Source organism: Diadema antillarum, unplaced genomic scaffold, assembly GCF_040938485.1.
Source record: "Diadema antillarum isolate AM-2024a unplaced genomic scaffold, OU_Dant_1.0 seq00000400_RagTag, whole genome shotgun sequence".
NCBI lineage: Eukaryota > Metazoa > Echinodermata > Echinoidea > Diadematoida > Diadematidae > Diadema > Diadema antillarum.
In genome coordinates this window covers 1,885,346-1,912,932 of record NW_027271391.1, presented here as the reverse complement: position 1 = coordinate 1,912,932, position 27,587 = coordinate 1,885,346, and the positions used below count along the sequence as shown (strand labels likewise).

At 36.2% G+C, this 27,587-nt stretch overlaps 2 protein-coding genes across 3 annotated transcripts in view; both read left to right on the top strand.

Moving 5' to 3' along the window:
* LOC139732132 (uncharacterized) overlaps nt 1-27,587 on the top strand; it is a 113,654-nt gene that overhangs the window by 52,371 nt on the left and 33,696 nt on the right. The gene's annotated exons all lie outside the window — the stretch shown is intronic.
* LOC139732123 (uncharacterized) lies at nt 1,620-22,666 on the top strand. Of its 2 annotated transcripts, XM_071642992.1 has the most exons (17): nt 1,620-1,663; nt 4,897-4,993; nt 5,799-5,852; nt 6,696-6,748; nt 7,130-7,334; nt 8,017-8,202; nt 8,942-9,139; nt 9,484-9,681; nt 11,356-11,505; nt 12,223-12,317; nt 15,094-15,136; nt 15,817-15,902; nt 18,275-18,442; nt 18,963-19,179; nt 20,474-20,716; nt 21,163-21,272; nt 22,417-22,666. In XM_071642992.1, the coding sequence occupies exons 2-17, from the start codon at nt 4,954-4,956 to the stop codon at nt 22,621-22,623; spliced, it is 2,253 nt and encodes a 750-aa protein (XP_071499093.1). In that variant the 5' UTR covers nt 1,620-1,663; nt 4,897-4,953; the 3' UTR covers nt 22,624-22,666. The 2 variants fall into 2 exon arrangements, with proteins under 2 accessions (XP_071499093.1, XP_071499092.1); XM_071642991.1 differs by lacking the exons at nt 1,620-1,663; nt 4,897-4,993 and having other exon boundaries at nt 5,668-5,852.

Genomic DNA, 27,587 nt, shown 5'->3' with positions numbered 1-27,587 from the left:
GGTTGTGAATCTGACCCCCTTTTAATTAAATGTGGTGTTCCTCAAGGCTCAATTTTAGGCCCATTATTATTCCTTCTTTATGTTAATGATATCATAAATACATCCTCTCTTCTCTCTTTTGTTCTATTTGCTGATGATACGAATATATTTTATTCTCATAAAGATCTTAAGATTTTAAATGACACTTTAAATATTGAAATTAGTAAAGTATCAAATTGGTTTAAGTCTAATAAACTTTCTTTGAATATAAAAAAGACTCATTTTATTCATTTCAAACTTCATTCTCATAATGAAGATACGTTGATACATATTAACATTGATGATATCCCATTAGAAAAGAAAATGAATTCAAAATTTCTAGGAGTATATATAGATGAAAGTTTGACTTGGAATGAGCATTTACATTATGTTGCAACGTGTATTTCTAGAAATATAGGGATAATTTCCAAGCTGAAGTTCTTTCTTCCTCGTTCAACTTTATTTCTATTATATAATTCCTTAATTCTCCCATATATAAGTTATTGCAATGTTGTATGGGGCACTTGCGGCTCTACCAAAATAAATTCTATATTTAAATTACAAAAGAAAGTTATACGTATTTGTACAGGATCGCATTTTCTGGCTCATACTGATTCTTTATTTCATGAGCTTAAAACATTGAAGGTTTTTGATTTGAATATTATTCAAGTAGCAGTAATTATGTTCAAATATATACATCATCAACTTCCATCATCGTTTGATAACATGTTTAGGTTCAATACTTCTGTCCATTCGTACCCTACTCGTATATGTAGAAATTTCCACCTTTTGAATCCCAAATTATTAGTGACACACAAATCTATAAGACATTCGGGTCCGGATATTTGGAATAATCTCCCGGATAATATAAAGTCTTGTTCAAGTATTTATTCTTTGAAAGCTTCACTTAAACGATATTTGATACAATTATATTCTCCAAACCAATTGAGCTAACAAATATTTATAGTATAGATTGTCATCTTATTGTCAATCTCAATTTTCTTCCTACAACTGCATCTTGCACTCTCACCTGCAACTGCACTGCACTCACCTGATCACCTTCCTCCAAGAGAGTTATGTCGTTGGATAGTCATTTTATGAGGCCTCCATCCATTTCAAGCTTAATCGCTTATGATGGTGGTCTCCTGCATTCAATTATCTCTGCTGTTTACTGAAAAATACTGTATATTTTATTTTATGTTTCTGTGTATCTACATTGCTCAATGCAATCACCTATGTGAATCTATTTATGTACTGTTATCGATTTATTTCACTGCACTTGTTATTCTTTGTCTTTGTACTTTTTGAAGTTTGCATTCAAATTGCATCTGATTGAATGCAGAAATAAAAGCAAACAAACAAACAAACAAACAAACAAAAGAAAAAAGAACCCTCTATATTTCAGTATTTTTCATACACATGAATAGACTCATACCATAGGTTCCCATTTACTCGATTAACATTTACTGAAAGGTCATGATATTATACGGTACGTTTTTCACATCACACCAATTAATATGCAGAATACGTACTTCTACCACCATAGAGCTACTGGCTCCATGCTTCTACAGATCAAGATCATCACAACACACAACGCACACCTCACAGCGCTGCTGCGCACACCCTCTGCACTGCCGTTCGCAAAGTGAGTGGCAACATTTACAATGTACTTTATGATATTCTTAATTTAAGATAGTTGTAAGTTTACGCTGCATTTCCATTTTCCAGAACTTTTTTTTTTCGAAGTGTTCCGTGAGTCTGTTAAAATGTGCTTTCAATTTGACATATCCATATGTATTATATATATAGACTGGAATAGTGGACCTTCCATTCGATTTTACAACGTCATGTGTATTGATGCACGAGATTCGTTCGTACAGTTATGCCACTTTAATTTTTTGTAGTATTGTATTGCAAAGGTAATGCAAAAAAAAAATAGCTGAACTGAGAGATATGAACAACAGTGGGACTAAATGATTAAAGAATATTTGTAACCACTTTGCCGTATGTATGAACAATAAACAATGAATAGTAAAAATTAGAACTTAAAGATACAGCACAAAATCACAGAATGTTGTTATGGAACTTTATGTGTTAAAGGAGAATAAAATCCAATATGCATGTGCATTAAGTGAATGCAGCAATACTAGCCCGTTGAGGACGAGTCCCGAGTATACTCTCGCAGGTGTCTATGGGAAATGTGTGTTGTGTGAAAGTATATGAATTTTTAGGTTTCGGTGCATTCGTCGATGGATGAGAAGATGGCAATATTTTTTGACGTCACGTATGGAAAACGGTATAACGAAAATATAAAGCCAATTTAGCATATTTTCTCTTTTCAACAAAATCAAAAAACACTTGACTTCATTCTTTCAGAAAACAGGGGGAATATAGATTATTACCCTTAGCGACAATATGTCAGCAACAAGTCAATGGAAGGTGTACTTTCCATTAAAAGAACAAGACATTTTGGGGAATTACGTTTATCTTCTCTTTATATCGTTCTCCATTTATGACGTCACCCCATGTTGCAGTCTTTCTATCCAGCAAATCTATAAAGATTTCTAACATCTGTCATTCTGAACAGATTGTCCGATTTTTCTCAAACTTTCACTGATGTGTTACCTAATATTGTAGCATTCACTCAATCCACATGAATATCTGGCCTTCATTCCCTTTAAAAGACAAAGCAAGAATGAGATATTCAGGTATCTATAAATGTACTCCCCCCCCCCCCCCCCATCATGATTTGACTGTCGTAACATCACAGTTAGATGGAAAAACAAACGCTAAAAGGGAAAATAATCAGAAATGATTTTGTAATCCTATTACACTGTCTTTGTCTAGTACCTCCTTGGTGTAGCAAAGCATCACACGTGTACTTTGAACCCTGCGGGAAGGATGACAAACATGCTATTTGTTCTTCACACACACATATACACACACACACACACACACACTCTCTCTCTCTCTCTCTCTCTCTCTCTCTCTCTTTATCCAGCTCTCCCCCTTCCAAAAGCAAGCAACAACACACAAAAAAAACTCTAAAACAAAATGAAATATGAATTGACCCTTTAAAACAAACCTTCCTTCATTGAGTCTCTGTTTCTCTGAGACACTTTTACGCTGTTGTTATAACAATATGTAGGTTTTCCCGGTCAGTTTCACACTGTTATCATTCAAACTCATGAATGTGCATTCAAAGTCATACAGCGCACGTACGCTCAAATATTCATGCATTCTAATTCAGAATTATGAATCCCATCAATCAATTTCATTTAAGGAAACTCTATTTCGTTTCCGTCCAATGAAATTACGCCCACGCGCGTTTAATTTCCAAATGTGAGCATTGCATTTCCTATTCTTGCATTCAAATTTACGCGATAAACCCGATGAACTTATTTGGGGCGTTCAATTTCATTTTCAGGTGATCAATTCCCTACCTCGTACAATGAATTTAATGAAGAAGATGAAATATTTTTTTTAAGAAGAGGGTAAAGGGATGAGGAAGTGGATGTTTCTCATAAAAGCAAAGACAAGCACACATGTATACACAGCCCAGATAGGCTTATGCATTTGATCAGGTTTAAAGGTTCTGTATTGTTCCGTATTCATTGATCATGGGTTTTCATTTCATAAAATTCTAAATGATATTATTTTATTATCAGCAGTGCATCGAAACAACACAACAGTTCAATCATACTCCTTGATGACACGAAATTCGCTATAAAATAATAACTCATGGGCCTTGTTCACTTAGTGTCTAGCTCATGGGCTGTATGACTCGTGAGCTGTATAACTCGTGGGTGTCGAGCTCGTGACATGCATCCGCTTGTTCTCCTGGTGGTGATGTGGTGTGTTAGTGTGTGTGTTTGTGTGTGTGTGTGTGTGTGTGTTTCTTTTCCAATTTTAGAACCTACCCTATTACATGCAGAAATTTCATGTCTTGACGTCAAACAAAAATAAACTTTTATTATATAAAACCTTGTTGTCTTTATAGAGATTCTCACCAAATGATGATAATAACAAACTGTCAAATGATTAAAACAATTTCCGTATTAATTGTTTGGAAAAGGACGAAAACAATCCCCTTGATAAAAAGACTTACTACTCTAGAGAAAGTGCTACAAAAATCAAATCTTATAAATGAAAAATAGAACAATACAAGCATTGTGCTAAAATGAAAGCATTCACGATTGTGCGCAACGGTTCAAGATTCAAGAAAGCTTCCTTGAGAAGGAGCTTGTCAGGATTTAATGACTACATGATGTTCTTATCCTACAAAAATGACGTCGATATGAAGCGTCATGTTACAGTCATTGAACATTGAATTGGATGTGAATATTATGCCACAAGATTGATTTTTTTTTCAATATATTCTGGTCGAAAGGTATAAAGATTCTGTTTTTTCACGGTATTTCGAGGAAAAAGCAGACATGATTTAATCGAAAAGGAGTGGTATAGGCATTTAGTGGTGGAGATGAGGATTGGGCACTTATATTTTTTGTGAGATACCAAAAAGCCACTCATGAAATAGTACAGAGCATACCATTCTACAAGGAATTAAAAGTTCATTAGATGAAAATCGGTTTTGGAACTGCCTAGACATCTAAAAACATCGTAAAACAAAGCGATCATGATCATAGGTGGGTCCCACCTTTTATTCGGATCACTCTGTTCTGGATATGTCTGCCATTTTAAAACCAACTTTCATCAAAGAAACATTGATTTCCTCTTGGAATCAGCATGCTCTTTCGTAATATTTTATAAGAAGTTTCTCATTATCTCGCCCAAAAATGTTAGAAACCTGAAGTTAGATCTCAATCAAAACTATACGATCCCTTTAAGACAGATCTTTGAAATTGCTTTCACGTCCAGGAGCCTGGCATCCCAGAGGCAAGGAATTAGTGATCTGACTGCTGGAGAGCTTAAATCATGAAAATTTCATCGGCTATTTCAATGAGCATCCTCATTGGTATGTGTTCGATATACGGCATGTCGCCTAAATCAGTTTTCGAGAATGATAATATTTCATAAATAGTACAAGATAAGTATAATAAGTATCATAAGTATAAGTATAAGTATAATCATAAGTATAAGTATAAGTATAATTAAAAGTATAAGTATAATTTTACAATGCACAAATATGAAACGGGCGCATCGTCAAAATCGCTAGCTGATTGCAGGGAAGTAAAGCAAGTACTAGTGACTGCACTCTGACCAATCAGAAACGGGGATCCATGATTTGGGGTATAATCATTATAGTGCTTCATACATAATGCACCACGAGGTTCCGTAAAATTTGTAGATAATGTAAAAAAGTAGTATAGACTGGTTCTTTTTAAAACATATGCAAACTTTTATGAACATAACAATTAAAGTTATGTGGTACGAGTGAAAACAGTTGCAGTTAATGTTATGAATACTAGTATGCTATTTACTTTTAGTTGTTGTTTTTGTGTTCAACCTGCTTAATTCTGACCAAAAAAAAATAAGTATGTTTTGTATGTCAACATAATATTACCTGATACGACACATACATACGTTATTCACACACGCAAACCCATTGACAAGAACTAGAAAACACTAATCTTGGTTAAAATATCACAATCAAGAAATGCTTACATAATACCTGTGAACATAGGGGTCCTGGGCAAAACCCATGGAGATTTTAGTATTCTCTGGTTACGCTCATGTGCACGTGAAAAAAAAAAATAATACAATTGTTTCCAACAGAGAATTACGGAAAGTGACTATTTCATGCATCCTACAACCTACAGGTTGTTTGGAGACTCTAAATGGTGCAGGACCTGTACAGTATGTGACAGACCCAGGTATGATTCTCCTTGCATCATATTGATATATATAATATAATTAATTGTCTCGGCAGTGGTTCGGATAGGTTTGATCAACCGTCGTGATTACTCCTTGGGAGAATGTATCTTGTATTCCATTCGTTCTTGGTATATGGTACCCATTTGCATGTTCTGTTTCCATTGTACGGAAAGACCGATGAAAATACTGAAAGTAAAAAAAAAAAAAAAAAAAAAAAAAAAAAAAAAAAGATGTCAGGCGAAAATGTCTAATGTTAGCATATACGTGGCAATGTAACCGGCAAACAAGATATGAAATAAATAAAGAAATAACTGGTAAAAAAATCATGGAAATTTAAAGATGACAATGAGTCAAAAAGTTGAATTAACTCCTGGCATTCTTACCTCTGATATCAATGTTCATGGCAGTCTTACATCTGACCTTAAATCTGTGGGACTGTTTCCATTTGTTTGTAAGTTTTATGTTTTGTACGCTTCCAACATGTCCAAGGGTCAGACAACAGTTAAGTCTGTACTGCATCCCTATACCTTCCTTTGCTGATTCCTCCAGTGAACTGTAACGTAATTAGTTTGAGGAGCAGAAAGTACTTTATGGTTTCTTGATCAAGAGGCGACGATAACAGCGAGAAGAAAACAGAAGAGGAAATGGAATTGGCAAAACTTGTTTCATGTTGATGAATGAATATCCGTAACAACCACGATTTGGTAATGAAAGGAGATTCATTAAATTTAAATCATTTATGATGTATTCTATTTACAGACCGAAAATGTTCCTTATAGGGAGGCAAGAAATATAATGACGAAACATCTCCGAAATTATTGTCTTATCTATCTATGACACAGACGCGATATCCCATTTCGAAGGGAAATTTGTCCTGAATCCACACAAAGCAACCGTGAGTAGATCTTCGCTTGTAAGGCCAATGTTTTTCTTCTTTTTTTTCAATTTAATTTCTTACTTCTTACTGTGATTTAGGGGAAAGATAAGTGTCAACAGCACATGCTGCAACAGTGACCTATATTGTTCTTTTTCAGTCCAATTACACGAGATCTTTAAAATAACAAGGAAGTTATGTGTAGTTACTTGGGCGTAAAAAAATAGTACGATTTAAAGCTATTTATATAAATCCTTCGAAATTAGGTTCATCGCATGATATTTTAATAATGGAACAGGTGGGTTTTGTGTGTGGTTTTTTTTTTTTTTTTTTTTTTGTTTTTGCTCATCTACGTTTTTTAGGGGTTTGGTTAACCTATTTTCCACTTCTTCTCTGATATAGGTTGATATATGTTGTCGCCTAATCAAATTCTTGGTAAAGGGCAGAGTGAATAGTCTAGGCGAACTGTGGATTTACGATGGAGTAGCGACTGACGTTGAGACCCAGAAAAAGCTGCTTGTCAATCATTATTACCACGTCAGCACAACTTACGACGCTTTGCGCCTGGCTATGATAGATTATTTGACGTCACTTGGAATTCTCGCAGGTATGTACCCTTTCCAATAATCTTCATTTTCCCATCAGTATATAGAAGTAATTTTACGTACAGGTTTGTGGTCGTAAGGAAAGTTACAATAGCGCATTTTAATTGTATACGATGATAAACGAGATACAACGAAAGAAATGGTCGCTCCAAGTGAATTCCAGTTGCCCAGGCGTGATGTAAGTGCTTACTCAAAATATAGTCTACATGATCAACTTTACAAAGAATTCAAATATGTAATTGTCCTTGACCCGCCGCGGCCGGTAATATCAGAAATGACACATGTATAACTAGCTATCATTTATCCCAAGCTAATACTTTATTCAATTCCATACCAATTCACCTGTCTCATCCCAAGGTATAACCCCAACTAACTGCATTTGTTCAGTAATATGGACATTATTAGAATAAATAATGCAGAAAAGCAAATAGTATTTCACTCTTTATCAGTGTTGTATTACAATGAATATACTCACATATGCAAAGACAGCCTTATATCGTACACAAGTATGCATGGAATTAAAGAATTAACAAAAAATAGCTTACCATTATAAACGCTCTATAATTGTATCAAGACATTTAGGGAGTGTAAATGCTGTATTTATCATGAAAATGTTTCGCATCCCCCTCCATATCATTCGTGACCGCCTTCCGATACCTCAAACGCTCTTTTTGCCATACGCAGATATTCCGTGCACCATCCCTACCTTCTCCTACCCTTTGTTGAGTTCCTGTGCGCCAGGCGATGGTATAAGCTGTGACCAGACGTGCTCGTTTTCGTGTAGAACACCGGGATTCCAGTTGGTAGGCAGTGCACAAGTCAAGTGCTGTAACAATGGAAGTTTTACCCCCAACGTACCATCATGCCAAGGTAAAAATTGTCAGTTTGAGTCATGTACAGGAAGGATTTATCATGGATTCTCGTACTTTTCTTTACGGTGACGTAGTGTTGGTTTAGTTGCTCTGTTCAGAACGATGATAATATTCAGACGATGATATTCATGATGATTATCAGCACATACTCACCCGAACGTTGGCCAAGATTGTTTACTGTGTAAGGTATTGACAAAAATATTATGTTTATAAACATATTATGCATATCTACAAGATGCTGAGATAAAGAAACCTAAGAAAGGACGCGCCCCATTAGTCTTTAGAATGAATGAGTGTGTTCGATGCATTCGCGGGCATTGATCTTCCCGCCATCCCGAACAACCCCCCCCCCCCCCCCCCCGCCCCGGCCCCTTGTCTTGTTGCATGCTCTTCTTCCTAAATTTCACAAGTGTCGACCCAATCTATCGGCATTTATTATCATACTAAACTCAAAAATCATTACTATGAAGCCTACATTATCCAAGCTTCTGCCTATTAGTAGGTTCCTCATATTACACATTCATATTTCCTTATACACTTTGTACTATTATATTTGTTTAATTGTTGACTAATTTGTGTTGTGCTTCTCTCTCGTAATCAAAGGAATGTAAAATTATAAGAAATTTGGAACATTGAACAATGAATTAAAAAAATTTAGAGGATTAACTTTTTTTATGGCTATGCGTTCTGTATGACAAGCATGTTTTGTATGCTGATTGATTCGCCCTCCAATTCAGCTGATTCCTGCGTTGTGAGTACATTGTCGATGACAGAGCATCTCATTGTCAAAAAGGGCAACTGCGCAGCCGGCCAACGGGTCGAAGTCGATATCGGATGTGAATTCTCTTGCGACGTCGGCTACCGGCTTTCAAGCAGCACCGTATCGACGTGCGGTCGAGACGGAATATTTTCTCCTCCATTTCCAAACTGCATAGGTAGACACCCGTTTCTCATCACTACAGTTTGATAGATACATGTATTATGAAAATAATACATAGGACTTTTGGTCTGCCAGGGTAAAGCTCTATTCTAGAAAAAAGAAAAAAAATGGGATTGAATCCACCCGACGCAACCTTAGTTGGCCAGCACAACTTATAGAAAAATAAATGCTATATTTTAAGTACACAATTCTCTGATGAAATTCCTTTTGTTCTGTTTTTATTTCGTATTTGAAAACACAAATTTGGTGTTTTTCCGGTCACTGCATTGGTAATCATTGCATCATGTATCAAAACAATTCTGCATCTATCAGTCTACCTTTCTTTGGTTTCATATCCAGTGGACTCTTGCCTAGTCAACCCCTCATGGATAACAGGCCACCTTGTTGTCCAAACGGAGAACTGCCTTGCCGGAAGCCGAATCGACATCGATGCCCAGTGCGAATTTTCCTGCGACGTCGGGTTTCGTCTTTCGGGCAGCAACATGTCGACCTGTGGTAGTGATGGATCGTTTTCCTTGCCATTTCCAACTTGCATCGGTAAGCTTGGCCCACAATAATTAAGATTGTCACATGATAATAGCGACCGTTTATTTCTCTGCTGGTAGGTCACAACGCATCTCTTGAGGATGAGTAAACAGTCAACGAATTTTCTTGACGCTCATTTTTATCATTTCATTTCAGGATTACACAACCAAGTACAGAACTTATTGACTTTAGTTTTTCATATTCTGCATCGGAACGTTGCTATCAATCCAGTAATGGCATTATGTAGAGAGCCATACTTCAATCAACAACAGTCAAATTGAAATGTCGTGGCGTATCTCCCCTCTCTGAATCTCTATCTGTATCTATCTATCCATATGTATGTATGCTTATATTATGTGTTCGCATATAGGTATCTCTCTCTCTCTCTCTCTCTCTCTCTCTCTCTCTATATATATATATATATATATATATATATATATGTATATCAAGAGTAAAGACAGTCGTATAAACACAGCAGGAGCCAAAAAATTGAAATAATATATATCTAAAATTGTGTAATAAAATGTATCTAAAATTTTTATGAAATTTTTTGGCTCCTGCGGTGTTTATACGACTGTCTTTACTCTTGATATCTATTTATTACACACCGTCGCAGAACTTTCATTTTTTTAATGATATATTTATATATATATATATATATATATATATATAATTACATTATCACATGATTGTATGATTTGTGTCACATCTTGTGATCTTTAAAGGAAACCTCCGGATGATTTTCAGACTTTTACATTTGAACAACTACAAATTAGTTATACTGACTACGTAGTTTCAGAATTTATAATGATTGGGGTGACGAATAAGAATGTTTTCAAAATTTATAATAAATTGCAATGAACAAGGATGATGACATGGCAGCCTAACCATAAGAATGCATGACTTGGGGCTAAAGAAGCAGAACAAAAGAAGAAGGCATGCATAGATTCTACACAGGTGAACTTGTTTAGCAAGCGGTATTGTAATGGAATCACACTGCTACATTTCTGAAATAATATGTGAGGCTCCTATGTCATCACCACTGTTCAGTGTAATTTGTTTAAGATTTTTCAGAGTATTGATTTCTCTGCTCAAGGACCACAGTAAATTCTGCAAATCCACGTATTTATGGAACCATCGATTTATGTACTACATGATGTTATATTATGAAAATCGTCTGGCATGGAGTGCCCCTTTAAATCTTATGTCAACAAAGGGCGACGTAAAGTGTAAATGAAATATTGGCGACACCACGTCTTCATGTGATTTTCATCACAAATATCTCGAGATAGACGAAGTTTATATTCCTCGATTTCTTTCTGAGACTTCACTATTTTGTAGGGAAAAGTATCCTGGGAAGCCAATTCGTCATGTGAGTGATTTCCTCTCAATCTGCTTAGTTTAGTTATTGATGACAAATATTAAAATAAAAGCATCCAGTGTCAAAGCTTTATAACAATCACATGTGTTTAACTTGCCTGGTCGAGGCGGGGGGAAATCTGTTCAACAACCTGTCTTCGCATAGCGAGGGGAAAATTAGGCCCACATTGCCTCCCAAAGAATAATATGAATATGACAATGATAATCATGAATTAGAGGAGGATGCCAACAACTTTGGTGATTAAAAAAGAATGTACATCAAATTAAATGTTTTCATCACCACCTGGCAAATACGTCACTTGCCAGTCGCATCCACCCCACGACACTCGTCAACCAGTCATGTGAGTTCGTCTGCCCCAGGCCCACCCAAACATGTGACCGACTTTCCAACTACGGACAGCAACGCTGTGTCACTTAGGACAGACAAGAATGACGATGTTCATAGCAATCAACGAGGTTTGTGATTTGTCATTATTTACTTTCTCATTCGAAATAAAAGCAGAGAAGAACTATTCGTCAAACATTCGTGTAAATGCGAGAAAACGAAACAAAGACGGACGGTCTAGATAATGTAATGACATACATTATACCAGTTTCTAGTCAAGGGCTAACATAATAATAACTACACGTGACAGGAATGGAATCACGGATAGAGTTCTATTACGATTGGACATAGTTGGTAGTTTAAACCAACTCTCATCTCCTTGTTTAAACCCTTTAGGCTTTTAGGCCATCTCAAAAGTATCAGCTAACAAAACGCTTGTATATTTTTCAAATGACTTTAAAAAGTCTGTAGAATGTAAGATAACAGACAAAAGAAGTTATTGGAAAGAAAAGTAGCTAAATCTGGAGAGAAAAAGACATATATTCATGATCTTTGAATGGAGCTGCCCTTTGTCAGTGAAATGTGTTTCTTTAAATTGGGAGAGGGAAAGGTACTCTAAAATTCTTTAATATCTGCATAAATGATGATTTCTAGGAAGTTGGAGACAAGGATCATGTGTCATTCAAAACACTCGCAATTAGATTTCTTTTTATTTCCTGCTGCTGGGCTGCTGGGGGCCAAGGGGAAGTGCCATGATTAACGCTGATCAAAGTTGCCTCGCACTACTCAAAGCATAGTCAACATGTGAACAAATGATATGTCTCGTTTCTGTCTTGCCGGCTTCTCAGGTAAATCATGGCTGCCATCTTTGGCATTTCTATCGCTGGTCTTTCTCGTTATTCCGATCGCAATATGCGTCACGAAGAGATCACGGGTGGTCGAGGTAAGCATTCATAAAGGGTAGCAAACTTCTTTAGAACACTTATTAGTTTTCATTTGGTTTCACCTATATGCATAGTATCCACATTAACAGCGAGATTCTAATCATGCTTCAGCTGTTGACAACAATATCGACTGCCAAACACTAATGTTAATATTGATATCACATGTTACCTATGACAACAGATAGATGTATTCGTGTATGATATTTAGATATACTAAAAGCCATCATCACCGCTCTACAGCAAGGCCATCCTGGAATGATATTTTGATTTAGATAGTATATACATAATGGCTCATACTGTATTTGAATTGTGATTGACACCAGGAATCTGTAAACTCATCTGAAACAGTTCCAACATTTTTGTAACCTTTTTTTTCAGAGTCAATTAAGCTTTCAATGTTCTGATATGTGACTTTATTTTCTGTATTCAAGCCAACCTGAACATGCGGCAGAGCTTCTCTTTAATTTGAGCTTCAATCATTTTGTTTGCAAGAAGGATTTAGGACGTTCGAAATTACGTCTTTTTTTAGGAACCGTTGGACCCCCCCCCCCCCTTCCCCGGGAGGAAACTAGTTTCGAAACATATGTCGAATGCTGTGCGCGCTGTTCATTGTCTTTGATATCTATCAAGTATCAAGTCGATCGATCGAGAGAGAGAGAGAGAGAGAGAGAGAGAGAGAGAGAGAAAGGAATAGGAAATAGCATAGACAAATGTGACAAAGGGGAACTCTTCACAGAAATATATTCCCGGGGTCAAAATTTGATGAAACGTAACAAATCAACTGCCTGAAGTATGAGCAGGCCAAAGTCCGCGTAATAAGGAAACTTCTCAAACTATTGAAGGACTGTCTTCCAGCTTTTGTTTACTCAGCTTTCACAAAGTAATTTCTGGTAACCGGTCGTAATTGACTTCACCTTCTAAAAGATATAATGCAGTTTGGACTTCAATTACGATGTCAAAGGCTTACGTAAGATTACGGCATTCCAAACTTTGGACTTAAACAGGAGGGTTGAGTTAATTGCCCACCTTTATCGATCGTGAAGACATTAATAGGGCGTAAAATTGTTTCCGGTTGATTGTGTTTGGTTTGTAGAGAATTTGTTTCGTAAACACGGCCTGACACCTTCAATCTTATTAAAGGTGATCATCGAGTCAGATACATGTTATCATCCATTAGTGGATGGCTTTCTCGATGTATTTAGCTATACCAAGTAGGTTCGAGAAATGGAGTCACAACAGTCTTATTCGCTTTGATCCCATGCTCGAAGCCGCCACTCAAAAATATTTGAAGTATGTGTCAAACTGGATCTGCCGCTCAGATGCGAAGATAATTGACTCGTGTCTCACTGCATAATCACCAGCCACTTTCCAAGGAAAATATGTCTTTGTGATGGTAATTACTTTTCGCTATCCCTACGATGGGCGGTAGACAATGGTAAAGGCACGGGGGTGCGCGAATAGAAATTGCTCAAATATTGCTGAAATAGATATCAAAATTACTCGAATGTACGTGATTGTACGCTAATCTGACGTATTAATTTATAAAGAACTATACTTGAAGATGATACCATATTAGTTTCATTTTGCGGAAATAAGGAGAAAAGTGATAAAACCGGCTTTCCATGAGGGTAAAATTTCAAACACTTTCACAAAATACAGCTCAGATTTACACTTTTGCACATATGTTCGAACGGAATGGACTTTTGTTTTATATTCTTTATCATTAGGTCAAATTTCATTGCATTTGATATATAAACGAGCAGCTAAACCCGATATTATGTTAGCGTTAAAAATGAATCTTCAGATTGCTCAGGAAGATGGCGGCTTCAAGCATCGAACATCAAAGGCACAAATGCACCTGTGGAATTATTTTGTCCGTCCATAGAAAACTGACAGCTGATTGAATGATTATAGTCAGTTGTAACTCCATCTCTCAAACCTCCTTAGCTATACTATCAGACACAACATGGTGATGATTTTATACTTATTACACCCCAGTGCAGACAGAGTTTGAATGATTTATATCAACAATATAGCAAATTCATCCTCGCTTTTTAGTTGTATACTTTCGCAGATGATACATATTGGTCTTATAATTGATGCAAATTTATAGTGGAATGATCAGACACAATTTCCATACCTCAGTTTCTAGAGGAATCAGAATTCTATACCGTCTTCAAAAACAATCTGAGAAGTCCTTGATTATTCTGTTCAATGTACTAATAATGCTGTATAAACCATGTAACACTGTGTGGGGAAATTTGGGTTCAACCTAAACAAACTCAATATACTACTTCTACAAAAACGAGCCATGCGTTTGATCGCGAACTCTGCCAATACATATCTCCATCCGACCATGTTTTGTCCATTCAAAGCACTAAAAATATATGACATCCAACCTTTCAGATATCAATCTGTCACATACGCACAACTCCTCGTTGCACAAAATCTTCACATTTTCCCACTCTGCACCACTGCACATTTTTCCCACTTGGTCAGTGGTGACTCAAGTACCCATTTAAACTCTGTCGCATTGTATAATCTGTATTTCTGCGGTCATTATTGTCGTCAAGCGTCAACTTATGACAATAGTCTTCTCCATTTATATACACTTAGATGTTTTTGTTTAATTTGTCTCTTGAAGGGCAGGTACAAGAAACTTTAAAGTTTGATTATGCTTAAAAAGGCATCTACTGCTCGTCTTCATTTGTATTATCATGACACAATGCTGAACAATTCAGTCTTTGATCTTTCTTTTGTGTTTTTTTTTTCAAGAATTACCAACCCCTGGATAACTCCCAAGAATGCGCCTTATCAAGTGAGTGCATAGTGTTTCTGCCCATACAACTATTTGATATGCATGAAATAACAACATTGATAGCAACAGTAAACGATTGATATTGGGAAAAAAAAGCTCCTCTGCATATTATGTTTGCATACAAAGAAGGCCGTATGCATACATACATTCAAACACAAGTGATTAATGTAATCTGATCAAATACGCACAACCAGCAAAATAAAATCGAAAAAGACCAAACACACTTCATTTCCATTCACTGATTGGTGAGTGGTTGATGGATGAATGGTGAATGGTGTTGGTTTAACATTGAGACGTACAAAAATATGTCATCATAAGCTGCCCTTTGATAAATATTCATTCAGATAAAATGTGCGTCTAGTTAGCTTGTATAATAGTATGATATGATGCAGTGTATACAAAGCAATATGATTTGATATCTCTGTCTCTTTATAAACCTATATATCTTTATAAACCTATATATATATATATATATATATATATATTGTTACGGAGGTTAACTTGGCCTAACAAACCATCATAACCACCAAAAATACCCAGACTCTCAAACAAGGTGTTTGGTCGATCTCGGTCATCTTGTCGAACTCTTTTATTTACATATTCCTCCGCGGAACAATAAAGTGCCCAGAAATGATAGTACAATGCACATGTATCCATAACAATATGATCTTCGTATAAAGACATCTCTCCAGATGTTGACGGATACTACAAGCATGAGCACGTGACTCCAGCCACACCCACCACGGAGCAGCTCGATCCTAACGAGGTAACTAAAGAAGTCCTGAGGGGCATTTCATGAAGCGTTTTGGTCAGATATTTTTCTGACAAACTGTTACAAGCTACGGAAATCCTTGCATCTGATTGGCTGAGAGCAAATTTGTCCGACAACTTCGTCGGGCAAAATGTTCCATGAAATGCTCCCCTGATCATCAGTGCGATCACGGTTTGCGTGTGTGTGTTTGTGTGTGTGTGTGTGTGTGTGTGTGTGTGTGTGTGTGTGTGAGTGTGATGTTTGATATACATAAGATTAGGTGGTTTGGGGTGCATGCATGTGTGTGTGTGGCGGGGGGTTGATCGAGGTGACTATGTTTGGTATGTTGTGATATTGGTTATATTATGGTCGGGGACTTTTAAAGAGAAGTACATGTACAAGGAAAATAAAGGGGTGGAGAATGCTTTAGTTGTAGAGGATGTCTAAAGGATGTGATTTTGGTTTAGGTAAGGATAGGACTTGGTATAGTGATATGTTATCAATGTTAATACTAGGCCCTATATAGGTTGGTGTTAAGATCTATATGTAGGAATATATGTGGAATTATTCATTCATTTCATTCATTTCACTAATTTCATTCATTTCATTCATTTCATTTTATTTCATTTCCGACGAAAGTATAATATGACAAGTGCATGTAAACAAAGTAAAGTACAATGTTACATTTACATATCCAAATGAGATTTAAATGCACGTCATTTGTTTACAATGAGACAATAAACATACTTTAAATGAAGAAATGCATTGGCAAAATGTAACTGAATCATAACAAAGAAAAAGTCAGAAATGGAGGGGACTGTTAAAAAGCCAAACTTGTAGAATGCAGTCCCCTCGTAAATAGTTAATTGTAGTAGTAATCAAACGAAACAATTAGACATATTCCTCGGGAAGGAGAACACAAAACAAGTACGCACACAAACGCACACACAGACAGAAACAAAGCTGCTCTCTTACATACGCGTAGAAAGAACAAACAGGAGGTCAAAGACCAGAAAAGGGACAGGAAGAGGACGGAGGAAGGAGCAATGAAGGAAGACGTCAAGGGTCGATGCCAAGGCACATGAGACTTTCGTACCAAGATGTGGACTATTTATATGAATAATGTATTATAACAGTTATAAAATAAATCATAGTTAAAGACGTTAAAGCAGAGAAATAAATTAGCAGCTTTCAAGAATGCAATGATATAAGAATTGATAAAAGTTTTCTCCAATTCAAGGGTAAAAGTGTTTTAACTTAGAGCTTCTTTTATGCTGCTATCAAGGGAATTACAGAATTTAGGTCCGGTGAAAGAAAATATAGATTTTGTAAAAATGGTCCTAGACAGTGGTAAATGAAATTCATTAGATTGTCTAGTGGGGTATGAATGCACAGTTTTACTTTGAATAAACATGGAGTCACAAACAAAAGGAAGGGAATGATTTATTAACTTATACATAAACTGCCATAAATTTAAACAATGCAAATCCTTAATTTTTATAACATTGCTTTGATGAAACAAGTCATTAGTATGACATTTCCACGATTCTGCACAAATAATACGAAGAGCTTTTTTCTGCAATAATAATACTCTTTCTAGATATGAGGAATAAGTGTTACTCCAGGCAAGAATGCCATAATTCAAACAGGGTAGTATTAAAGATGAGTATAACATTAATAAAACATTTTTGGGAAAATAGAATTTAACTTTATTGATTACGCCGATATTTCCATTTGGATGAGGCAGTGGTGAGATTTTGGGTATGGGTGGGCACGGACGGCTTTTATCTTTTTCTTCTTTTTTTAGATAAAGGATTTCGACAAGTATGTGTTCACTTAGTTTGATTATGCGTTGTCATCTGATCACAGTAGATTATTATCAAAGTTATGTGAAATATTTTTTCAGTTACCTTTTTTATCGTAATGAGTTGTTTTGTAAATACAGGGGGGAAATCTATAATTGTTTAGTCCAATTCGTAACACATTTGAAGTGATTTCTTTCTTTCATTTGAATTATGTTGAATCAGAAATAAAAGTTATTTGAAAAAAAAATGTATGCGTGCGAGATAGGTCCATCGTACAGAAATGTCAACAAACATGGCAAAAAAAAAAAAAGGTTTCGAAACATTGGGACATTAAAATTGACTACTATTCTATCATGAAGAATAAATATGCATATGTATTATATGTTATGTATATACGTATGTCTGTATGTAGGTAACATAGGTAGGTAGGTATAAAGCAAAAGTTTACGAATACAATGTTGGTGGATATGTACGAAGTGTTATAGTGGCAGATATTTCTATGATTACAGCATGTGCATGCTTACACATGCGGATGCCTGACGGTTTTTTTTTTCTTCTTCTTCTTCTTCTTCTTCTTGGAAGTGCTACTGCATGAGCCTGAGAAATAAAGGAATAGTCTTCGTTCTTAACAACAACAACTACGTGGACAGAGGGGTCAGGAAAGGGTCAGAAATCGACGTCATCAATGTGACGCACGTGTTCAACGAGATCGGCTACACTCCTGTCGTCAAACAAAATTTGACCGGACAGGTTAGTTCTAAGTAATATTTGGAAAAAAAAAATGCTCTGACGAAACATCACCCGATATTTTTACTATTTGTATAATTTCGTTTCTGTTGTTATTATTGTTGGATGTATGTTTTCTTTTACTTCTAACCCGACGTACCATTCACCCAGTTCAATCAATTGAATAAATTGTATTATCAACTTGTGTCATCCCTAAATTCGTGCCTGGGATTCAAGGTTTCAGTTTTTTTTTCTTCGCCATCTGGAATTCTCTGCCATTTTCCATGTGCGTCATGAAGCCTCAATAATCACTGCTCCGACTCGTATCAGCTAGGTGCTAGGGTAATTACTACTGCAGGCAAGTCTTTTCACTCTTTTGTGTGCTGAGATAGATATGTAAATATGAATAAATGAATGCATGAATAATTAGAAAAAGTATAAACAATGTATAATCAAAGGAAATACCAATATTTGTATCTTCCTCCATAAACCTATAGTCCACGTGTTGAAATCACGATTTGTATTTGGATGCTCCAATTTCAAGGAGATAATAGGAGCTCTGGCTGAGGTCAAGAGAGCCATCCGGAAGATTCACACATCGGTGGTACTGGTCTTCATGAGTCATGGGGTACAGGAAGGGATCTACGGCAGCGACGGTGTCGTCATCACTGTGGAGGAAATCAAAGAGATGTTCTCGGGAAAGAATTGCCCCGCCCTGATCGGGAAGCCCAAGATCTTCTTCTTCCAAGCATGTAGAGGAAGTAAGAATTATCTACTACCCTGTCTCAAACCCTATACATTGTATCGGGTTTCACCTGTACGCCTCCGTAGTAACTGGCGTCTCTCAACACCAAAGCAGATATGCAGATGTCATATTATGTTTTTACAATATTTTTGTCATTTTCTTCTCACCTTCCTTGTTAATGAAATACTTATAGTTTCACTCATTATAATTTTGTTATGTCAACATTTGCACCCATCTTCGATAAAAATGGTATTTACATATTTTGTTGGAAATGGAAAATGAATGAATGAATGAATGAATGAATGTGAACCTTGTTAGAAGAAGACCCTCAGCACAGTGAGCCAAAATGAGATATCGCCCTCTGCCAGTCTGTGGATCAGTGTTATTTCTAAGTTATACTTCCCTAATACTCTAAATATCATCACGAACGCGGTGATCAGAAATCAGCTCTTACTGTAATAAAAACGGGCAAAAGGGTGACAATCAAATTTTGTAGCAACCTGTCAACGTAGAGCTAAGACCGTGTGGATTATGCTGATATATCATTTACAGCGGATGTCCATGGTAATCTTAACATTTTGCTGGAAAACACCGAATTGTATATTTAATAAACATAAATATAACCAAGCTTAATATAGAATATCCAGTTGTCTTGTCTTGACCAGGTGGAAATCTGATTGTGATGTTATCCTGTCACAATTACGTAAATCATTACTCATTCTAATGGGTTTTGCTTGGATACTAAGCAGTCGCTATAATGTCTTACAAGGAATGTCTGTGTGAGTCGAAGCCTTTATCTCCTTGTAGAATTCGTGAATAAGTGCAACTAATCATATTTGAACTGAAAATACGCAGCGAGAGAAAGAAGTACTGCAACAGACTTTCCTTCTCCGAGGTATTACTGCATCCCTGGACATTGAAAATGGAAAATAGAAAAATGATGGACACCCATTACCCATTTTAGTACACTTTGTAGGCTTCACCGTGGCCTACTTTGTGCAGGATTTCAAACGAAAAAAAAAAGAAGAAACAAATAAAGAAGGAGAGAAAGACTTAATAAAGACAATAAAAAATTCTTCTTTTTTTGTACCTCGTGATCGGCTCATCAATGGAGTGTGATGCGTCTAGTTGGAGTTTAGTAGTGCGTTGCATGGAGGCCGTGTTTTCACACATTGATCAGTGTACATCATCGTGTTAATCACATTTTCATCCAAGGAACAGATGAGAAACAAAAATGATGTCTTAACCATTAATTTTGATAGGATGTCCCATGCAAAAATGTTAAGATGTTTCCTGTCCCTTTACGATAGACAAACTAACAAAGAGCGCCACCGACGACCGTACTTTGTCAGTCGTACCAACGTCACACAACCTAGATGATGGGGGTGTCCTCAACACAACTGTGAAGGAAACGGAAGGCATTGATCCAGCGAGAGACAGTGAGTTACAAACCTTGTGCACCGGAAGTACGGCAACGGAACGTTTGGCAGTACTCGAAACGGACGGTGTTCCAGACAATGCCGACATGTACATCGCCCATGCAACCTCAGAAGGTAAAGCTCACAACGTTGAACAAAAGCAACAACAAAGACGTAAAAAAAGATGCTGCTGTAGTGTCAGGTTATTTAGTGACATATTAATGGAATCAACCCTAGTGGCGAATGTATGAGCATATCAAAGTGAAAACACATGAAGTTTCAGATGTCGAGTAATTCTTCGTTTTGAATGTCCGTTTTCGTTGTTATTATCTGAATTGGAAAATGCCCTAAATACGCAAAATCGAGGTCGTTTTATCAACGTTGAATACACATTTAACATCATGTGCTCAGGCGAACTGCGAACGATGAAATGAAGATGGAGTTTAAGCTGTGATCAAATGAAAGTGTATTATTTAGGGTGTAACTGAAAAAGACGAAAACAGAAGGTTAAGCGAAGCAAAGGAGAAAAATTAGTGTTTGATTTCGTCCGTGGTTTGTTTTTCCTTGTTCTCTTGTCAAAGGCTACTTTGCGATCAGAGACCGAGTGAATGGTTCGTGGTTCATCCAAGCTTTGTGTGAAGAACTCATAACGGGAGCCCATCTCTATGATCTCGACACAATAATGACCAAGGTAAAGAGGCTAACCCTCTGAGTGCCACAATAAGTTTTCAGTCCATACGTTTGTGTGTAGAATTTGTGCACATTTGACTACTTGGTACAAATAGGGTTAAACTGTTTTTTTTTTCCAGATCAATCATACCATTATTACATCCCATATAAGTTCTGTGTTTAAAGTTAACCGATGATGCATGGTTATCGAAGGAGAAGATATATAAAGCGTCATACGCGTTAACCAAGTCTGGTAAGGGTAAATGATATGGCAATCGCAAGGTATGCATTGCGAAAGTTTAAGAGACCAATATAGTAAATTAATCATAAAGCAAATCAAATCTAAGAAAACATAGTTGCGGATAAGCTTAAGGCTGCAAACCGCGGGAGTTGAGCAAAAAGCCAGCTAGTAAAAACGAAAATAAGAGTAATAACAATGGCATGAGCATGTAACGAAAATCACTCTAGGAAAACGGTGAAATATTACAAGACAGAGAAACCAAAATTGTATGACGTTACTTAATGCTCATGTCCCGCATGTCACGTTGAAAGATGAATCGTTTTCAATGCATATTTGGAGTTTTGAAATTTGATATGTGACCCGCCACCGGCTTAACCAGATATACAAATTTGTATTCTGTAATGTTGCACTTCAGGAACGTGGCTATGTCTCGTCAAACTGCAGGAAAACTCAAATTTCTGAAAAAAAAATCTTCGCTTTGATCTCTTGGTATCTAAACTGTAAATGTCCAAATAGTGTTAAAATTTGGAGCATCTATGTATAGTTCTGATATTGCATATCTAATTTCAAGTATTCATACTGTGAAATCATACTAATCCATCAGTCCGACGGGGATTTAATAAACCTGGGGCCCGTTGCATAAAAGTTACAATTATGGTAACTTTGCCATCCAATGGTAACTACCATGGCAACAATACTCAACAGCCAATCACAATCAAGAATTTCATGGAAGTTACCATTGGATGGCAAAGTTACCCTAATAGTAACTTTTATTCAACGGGCCCCTGATGTCCACGTTTTTTGTAACGCTCCGCTCTTTCGCCACTGGAAGACGATCTGCATTGACCAGCTGTTTATTATCACAGGTTTGCAATTTTTAAAATGAATTGATTTCGCCATCTTCTCCTTTGTGATTTTTTTTTAGGTGGCCAAGCGTGTAAAGAAGTTAAAGGGAGAGATCGAATACAACGGGTATAAGCACATCACCTATCAAACACCACAGGCAATCAAGCAAGGGATTGAGAAAAAAATCTACTTCTTGCCAAAGTACCCACCACTGCAGAGACGCATGGCTGTTGAAAGAAATAATAACGCTGTCAAGAGACAGACAAGTCAAACGAGATTGGTGTAGAGCCTGAGACTGTTCAGAAAGGCTAGATGACCAGTTTTATAATGGCGACCCTTTATTGAAGATATATATGTATAAATATATCTATATATATATATGTATATATATATATATGTATTATATATAGATATATATTTATATATATATACAAATATATATGTATATATATACATATATATGTGTATATATATATATATATATACAATATATATATTTCAAAAGGAATTGTAGTGTGTATATATCATGATTCCTCATGACTGTGCTGTATGGCTACTTGTTTCTATCAGACGACTTTTACATATTTGAGGTGAAGAATGATGCTTAGCATGCAGTAACTGTACCTGAGCAAAGAAAAATAACGTCAGATTATTATAACTCTCAGTGATACATTCAGTCATTATGATCTAGATTCGATAACCCACGAGATAAACATTGCAAAGCTCACAATATTGTATTCCCAGTATTCAAAACGCTGACGTGATGACGCTGGCAAACAAGCAGTTTTAGAATATGGCTAAGATGTTTGTCAGCTGTGAAGATAGACGACAGTTTTCTTAAACAAAAACGAATGAAACAAAATTACATTCATGCTGTTTGAACAGCTTCTTTCATGGAATGATTTTCTTCCGTAGAATAATTTTCCTGTCATTTGTTTCCCTTAATCACTAGAATTGGAATTGCACTCCGTTTAGAATAATGCACCCATTGCTTTGGATTGGTGCTCATTTCATCTTCAGATATCATCCCCATCAAGAACAAGGAATTGTGGCGTTTTCCATAAACTACTTTATTTCTCACAAGGAACTCGATTGTTTAAAAAAAAAATCTGAAATAAGATGCATAAGCAAGCCATAGAGGCGCCGTCAAATTTTGTTGTATGTTGGATGAGTATTACCATATTTCTATAATATGCAGTGTGTGAACTTTAGTATCCGAAGGTATATTCCCCTTCAAATTATTTTCCGAGACTAAACGCAAAAATGCGTCACTGCATGCATTCTGAATGAATGCATTCCGATGACAACGTAAGAAACAGAAGCAATTATGAAAGCAAGCATAATCTATAAACGTCATAATCATGTACCAAAATCCGAAGTAAAAATCCTTACAAAATTCGTTGTCACATGTGTTCACAGTATGAACGCATGTGTCACCTTATAGAGTTCACTGAACAATAAGTCGTGTTTTGGTGTTACTGTCACAGGTTATGTAATGGCTTACATTAATTACATTATCACAATATAAATAGATGAATATATGCACATATATATAAGGATAGTTTAGCTAGGGCATGTAATACTTTTTGAATCACCAAAAATATTTCTCCAGTGATTAATGTCGTGAAATAAAACGAATTTAATGTGAACTACTTGTCTCGATGCAACATTTTGAGAAATGACTCAACGAGGCCCCATCCATTTCCAGCCTAACCGTTCACGATGACAGTCTTCTTCGTTCGTATCTCTGTCATTTACTGGGAAAATATTATTTGCTATATGTTTATCTTATTTACATGTTTTGAATATGTTAATTGCAACAGATTATTGTTTGTTTTTCTACTTGTGTAGCATTAATCCGAATTTTGATTATGACATTAATTATTGTGTGTATTATTACCATCAAAATCACGTTGTGAGTGATAGCACAAATTAACAATGAATTAATGTTCAGGCCGTTTATTAGTAATTGTATTTCCGGCACAAACACTGATCTGTACAATCGTCAATAAAATCATTTACATATTATGCGATCCCTTAGTCTAATCCAAACGTGTTTCCGCGTAATTCCCGCAACTTGTCCGAAAGATGATGCTCGATGCATAGATTGACAGATAAATGATCCACTCCGTTGTAAATTAAGGGGCACAGGTCATACGGTATTGCAAAGTAAAAATCCACGGTCGTGATACGTGTAGAATCCAGATGTCGTGACGACCTCGTCCAGTCAACATGCGATAGATAATCCAGTACATGCAGTAACATGATTATCTCGCAAGTCACATCATCAATGTAGCAATGTCTACATATATGAAATTGTAGCCGGCCATAAATTTAGGCGAATTAACTCTCCACAGGCGATACGTCTCCCAGTCCCAGACGTCATCTCCACAAAACATAACAAGTCAGCAGTATATGACTAAAAAACAAATGTCAGAGTAAAGGTGTTTGAGGTACTCCGCCTACTTTGTATTTTCTGCGACTTAGGTAGATCCCTTCAACCATGGACCCTACCACAATAGGGTCCATGCTTCAACCATCCTTTCATGTTCTGTAATTATCTCCAACCTCGCGCGACATACTTAAGTTCCAGACTCTTTCACATACCTGGACTCATAGGCCCGAATTCACGAAGGTGGTACAAATGAAACCATGGTTTAAACCATGGACAAAAACCATGGAGCGCCAAGTGTCGCACGGAATATTCCGTTAACGAAATTATCATTTCGTGGACGAAATGTTCATTTAGTAACAAAATGTTGTCATTTCGTTACAAAATAATAATTTCATCGACGAAATGACTGATTTCGTAACGAAATATTCCATGCGACACTTGGCGCTCCATGGTATTTGTCCATGGTTTAAACCATGGTTTCATTTGTACCGCCTTCGTGAATTCGGGACATGTCTATTAAAAATGTACATGACATCATTCCTACAAATAGCTAACACAAAAAAAAAGAACCTATAGCCACACACTACAATTAAATAATATGTGTATTGTACAGTGTATTACCAATATGTTGACTCACTGTGTGTTGATACACAAACACAATACAACAGCAGGAAGGGTTATATACACAAACTTACACACATACACTCATATATGTGTCTGAAAGGAATTCCCCTCGGCAGTGTTGTGCTAAACATACCAGATACTTCTAACATCTTCTACTGCATTGCATCAGTAGCTAAATATACTATGTATGCAATGCCTAGAACGTACTGGACTGTGTGAGGTCTTTCCTTTCACATGCATGCACTGTAGCTTTAACAAATAAATACTTCTCCACTAATCTGGTCAATCCAATGTGTACATACACCTGCACGCAATTGATAAATTGTATCTGATGAATGTACATTCATGACAGTGTATTTGGAATTTGAGTTTGAATTTATATTTGTTTATATGCAGAAACAAACCCAATCAAACCAGAACCAAACCAAAACCTAAATTTATTTCTAGGTATTCCTATAAAGCAATTAGCCGATTACACTATGCCCAAGTTGAATGATCCTTTGGGTTTATGCCAGGGTTCAAGCGTGCGCGTGTGGGTCACACACAAACACACTGCCATAGCTTCTGACCATTCGAGCATTGAGAAATAGGGGTTTCTGGGACGAACACTGAACTAGGGCTTTCTATAGCTCAGTAGGTAGAGCACCGGGCTAGCAATCCGGACGTCTCGCGTTCAAATTCCGATGAAATCCCAATTTCTTTGCTCGTTTTTCCACTAATAAGATATATTTTTGTGACAGAAATGGCCAGTGAGGGATGACCCTCCCCCCCCCCAACCCCCAGAAGATTCGCTACAATGTGCAGAGTTGTAGGAAATGCTAGCGACTGAAGTGCTACATCTATCTCGACTTATGCCTTTAACTCCTCGGACACTTATATATGTTGTGTTTTTGGTTTGCTTCTCGTTTGTTTGTCCAAATTTAGAACAAGTTCAGATAGTAAATTCACCTGATATGATCTGACACGTTTTGATCACCGGCAGATTCGTAATATGCACATTTATATTATAACCATGATCTGCCGTCCTGTGCAGTTGCGTGTATAATCTCCATTCCCATTCATGTGATCAACATGTGGACATGACGTCATCCCTCAGCCCGTAGAATCGCAAACAATCAAAGTTTGCTTTGATGCTCGATGGTAGTTAGTGCGAATATGGTAATGTATAGGCTAGACAAAAGTAGTGCTTATATTTATAGTACATTCATGCTTTCGTATTTTAATCATTGTATAACTGTATGGGGTAAATATGATAAAATAAAGCTAGAAGTTTTACATACGTTGCAGAAAAGAATCACTACGTATATGTAATGGTGGTCATTACCTTGCTCATTCGGCTTCTCTTTTTCGTAAATTTAATACTTTGAATATATTTGATTTGTATATTTATAATACCGCTATTTTGGGATTTTTTTATTTCAAAAATATCTTACCTCATGATACATGTATGTCTTGCATCGATAACGAAATTCAAAAATACAACACGAAATTGCAATAGATTCCATAATGTTGGTAGTAAAAACAAATCTGGTTTCAAACTCCGTACGTCACCAATTTCCATTAATCTGGTATTCGATTCCTACAGATGTTTGTTCACGCAATTAGCCTATTCGGTCCTTATTTAAGAAATTTTGTAAAATATACCTTCTAGCAAATCACACATAGTCAATCCATCATTCATATCATTTGTCTTAAGTTTCGTTTGTTTGTTTTGTTATGTTGTGTTGTATTTGTTGGTTTTCTGTCCATGTCTACACTTTATACTTTAAAAATCCATTGTTTTGTGCATACTCGTACGTAAGGGAAATCACTGTACAGGGCTTTTTGGCTTTATTCAAGTTCTCTTCTTTTTTTCATTTTCACTGATATATGTAAATGATTTATTATTTTTTCTGTTCTCTGTTGTGAAATTGAATACTTTTGTATTGTTTTATCTAAAAATGAGATGATGAATAAACGAATTGAATATGATATTTAGTTACATGTATGTAAGAATATGTTTTATATATATATATATTATTATTATTATTATTATTATTATTATTATTATTATTATTATTATTATCATTATTTCGTTTTATTTATACAGTGTAGCCCCGTCAGTAATCAAGTACTGTTTTCCAGGGGACCCTGCAAACACATACGTACGAGGTAACATTCACAAAAAAATAACATTAACATAGCACAATAGGTCGTAAAATCATACAGAACAGAACTGTTCAGAAAAATGA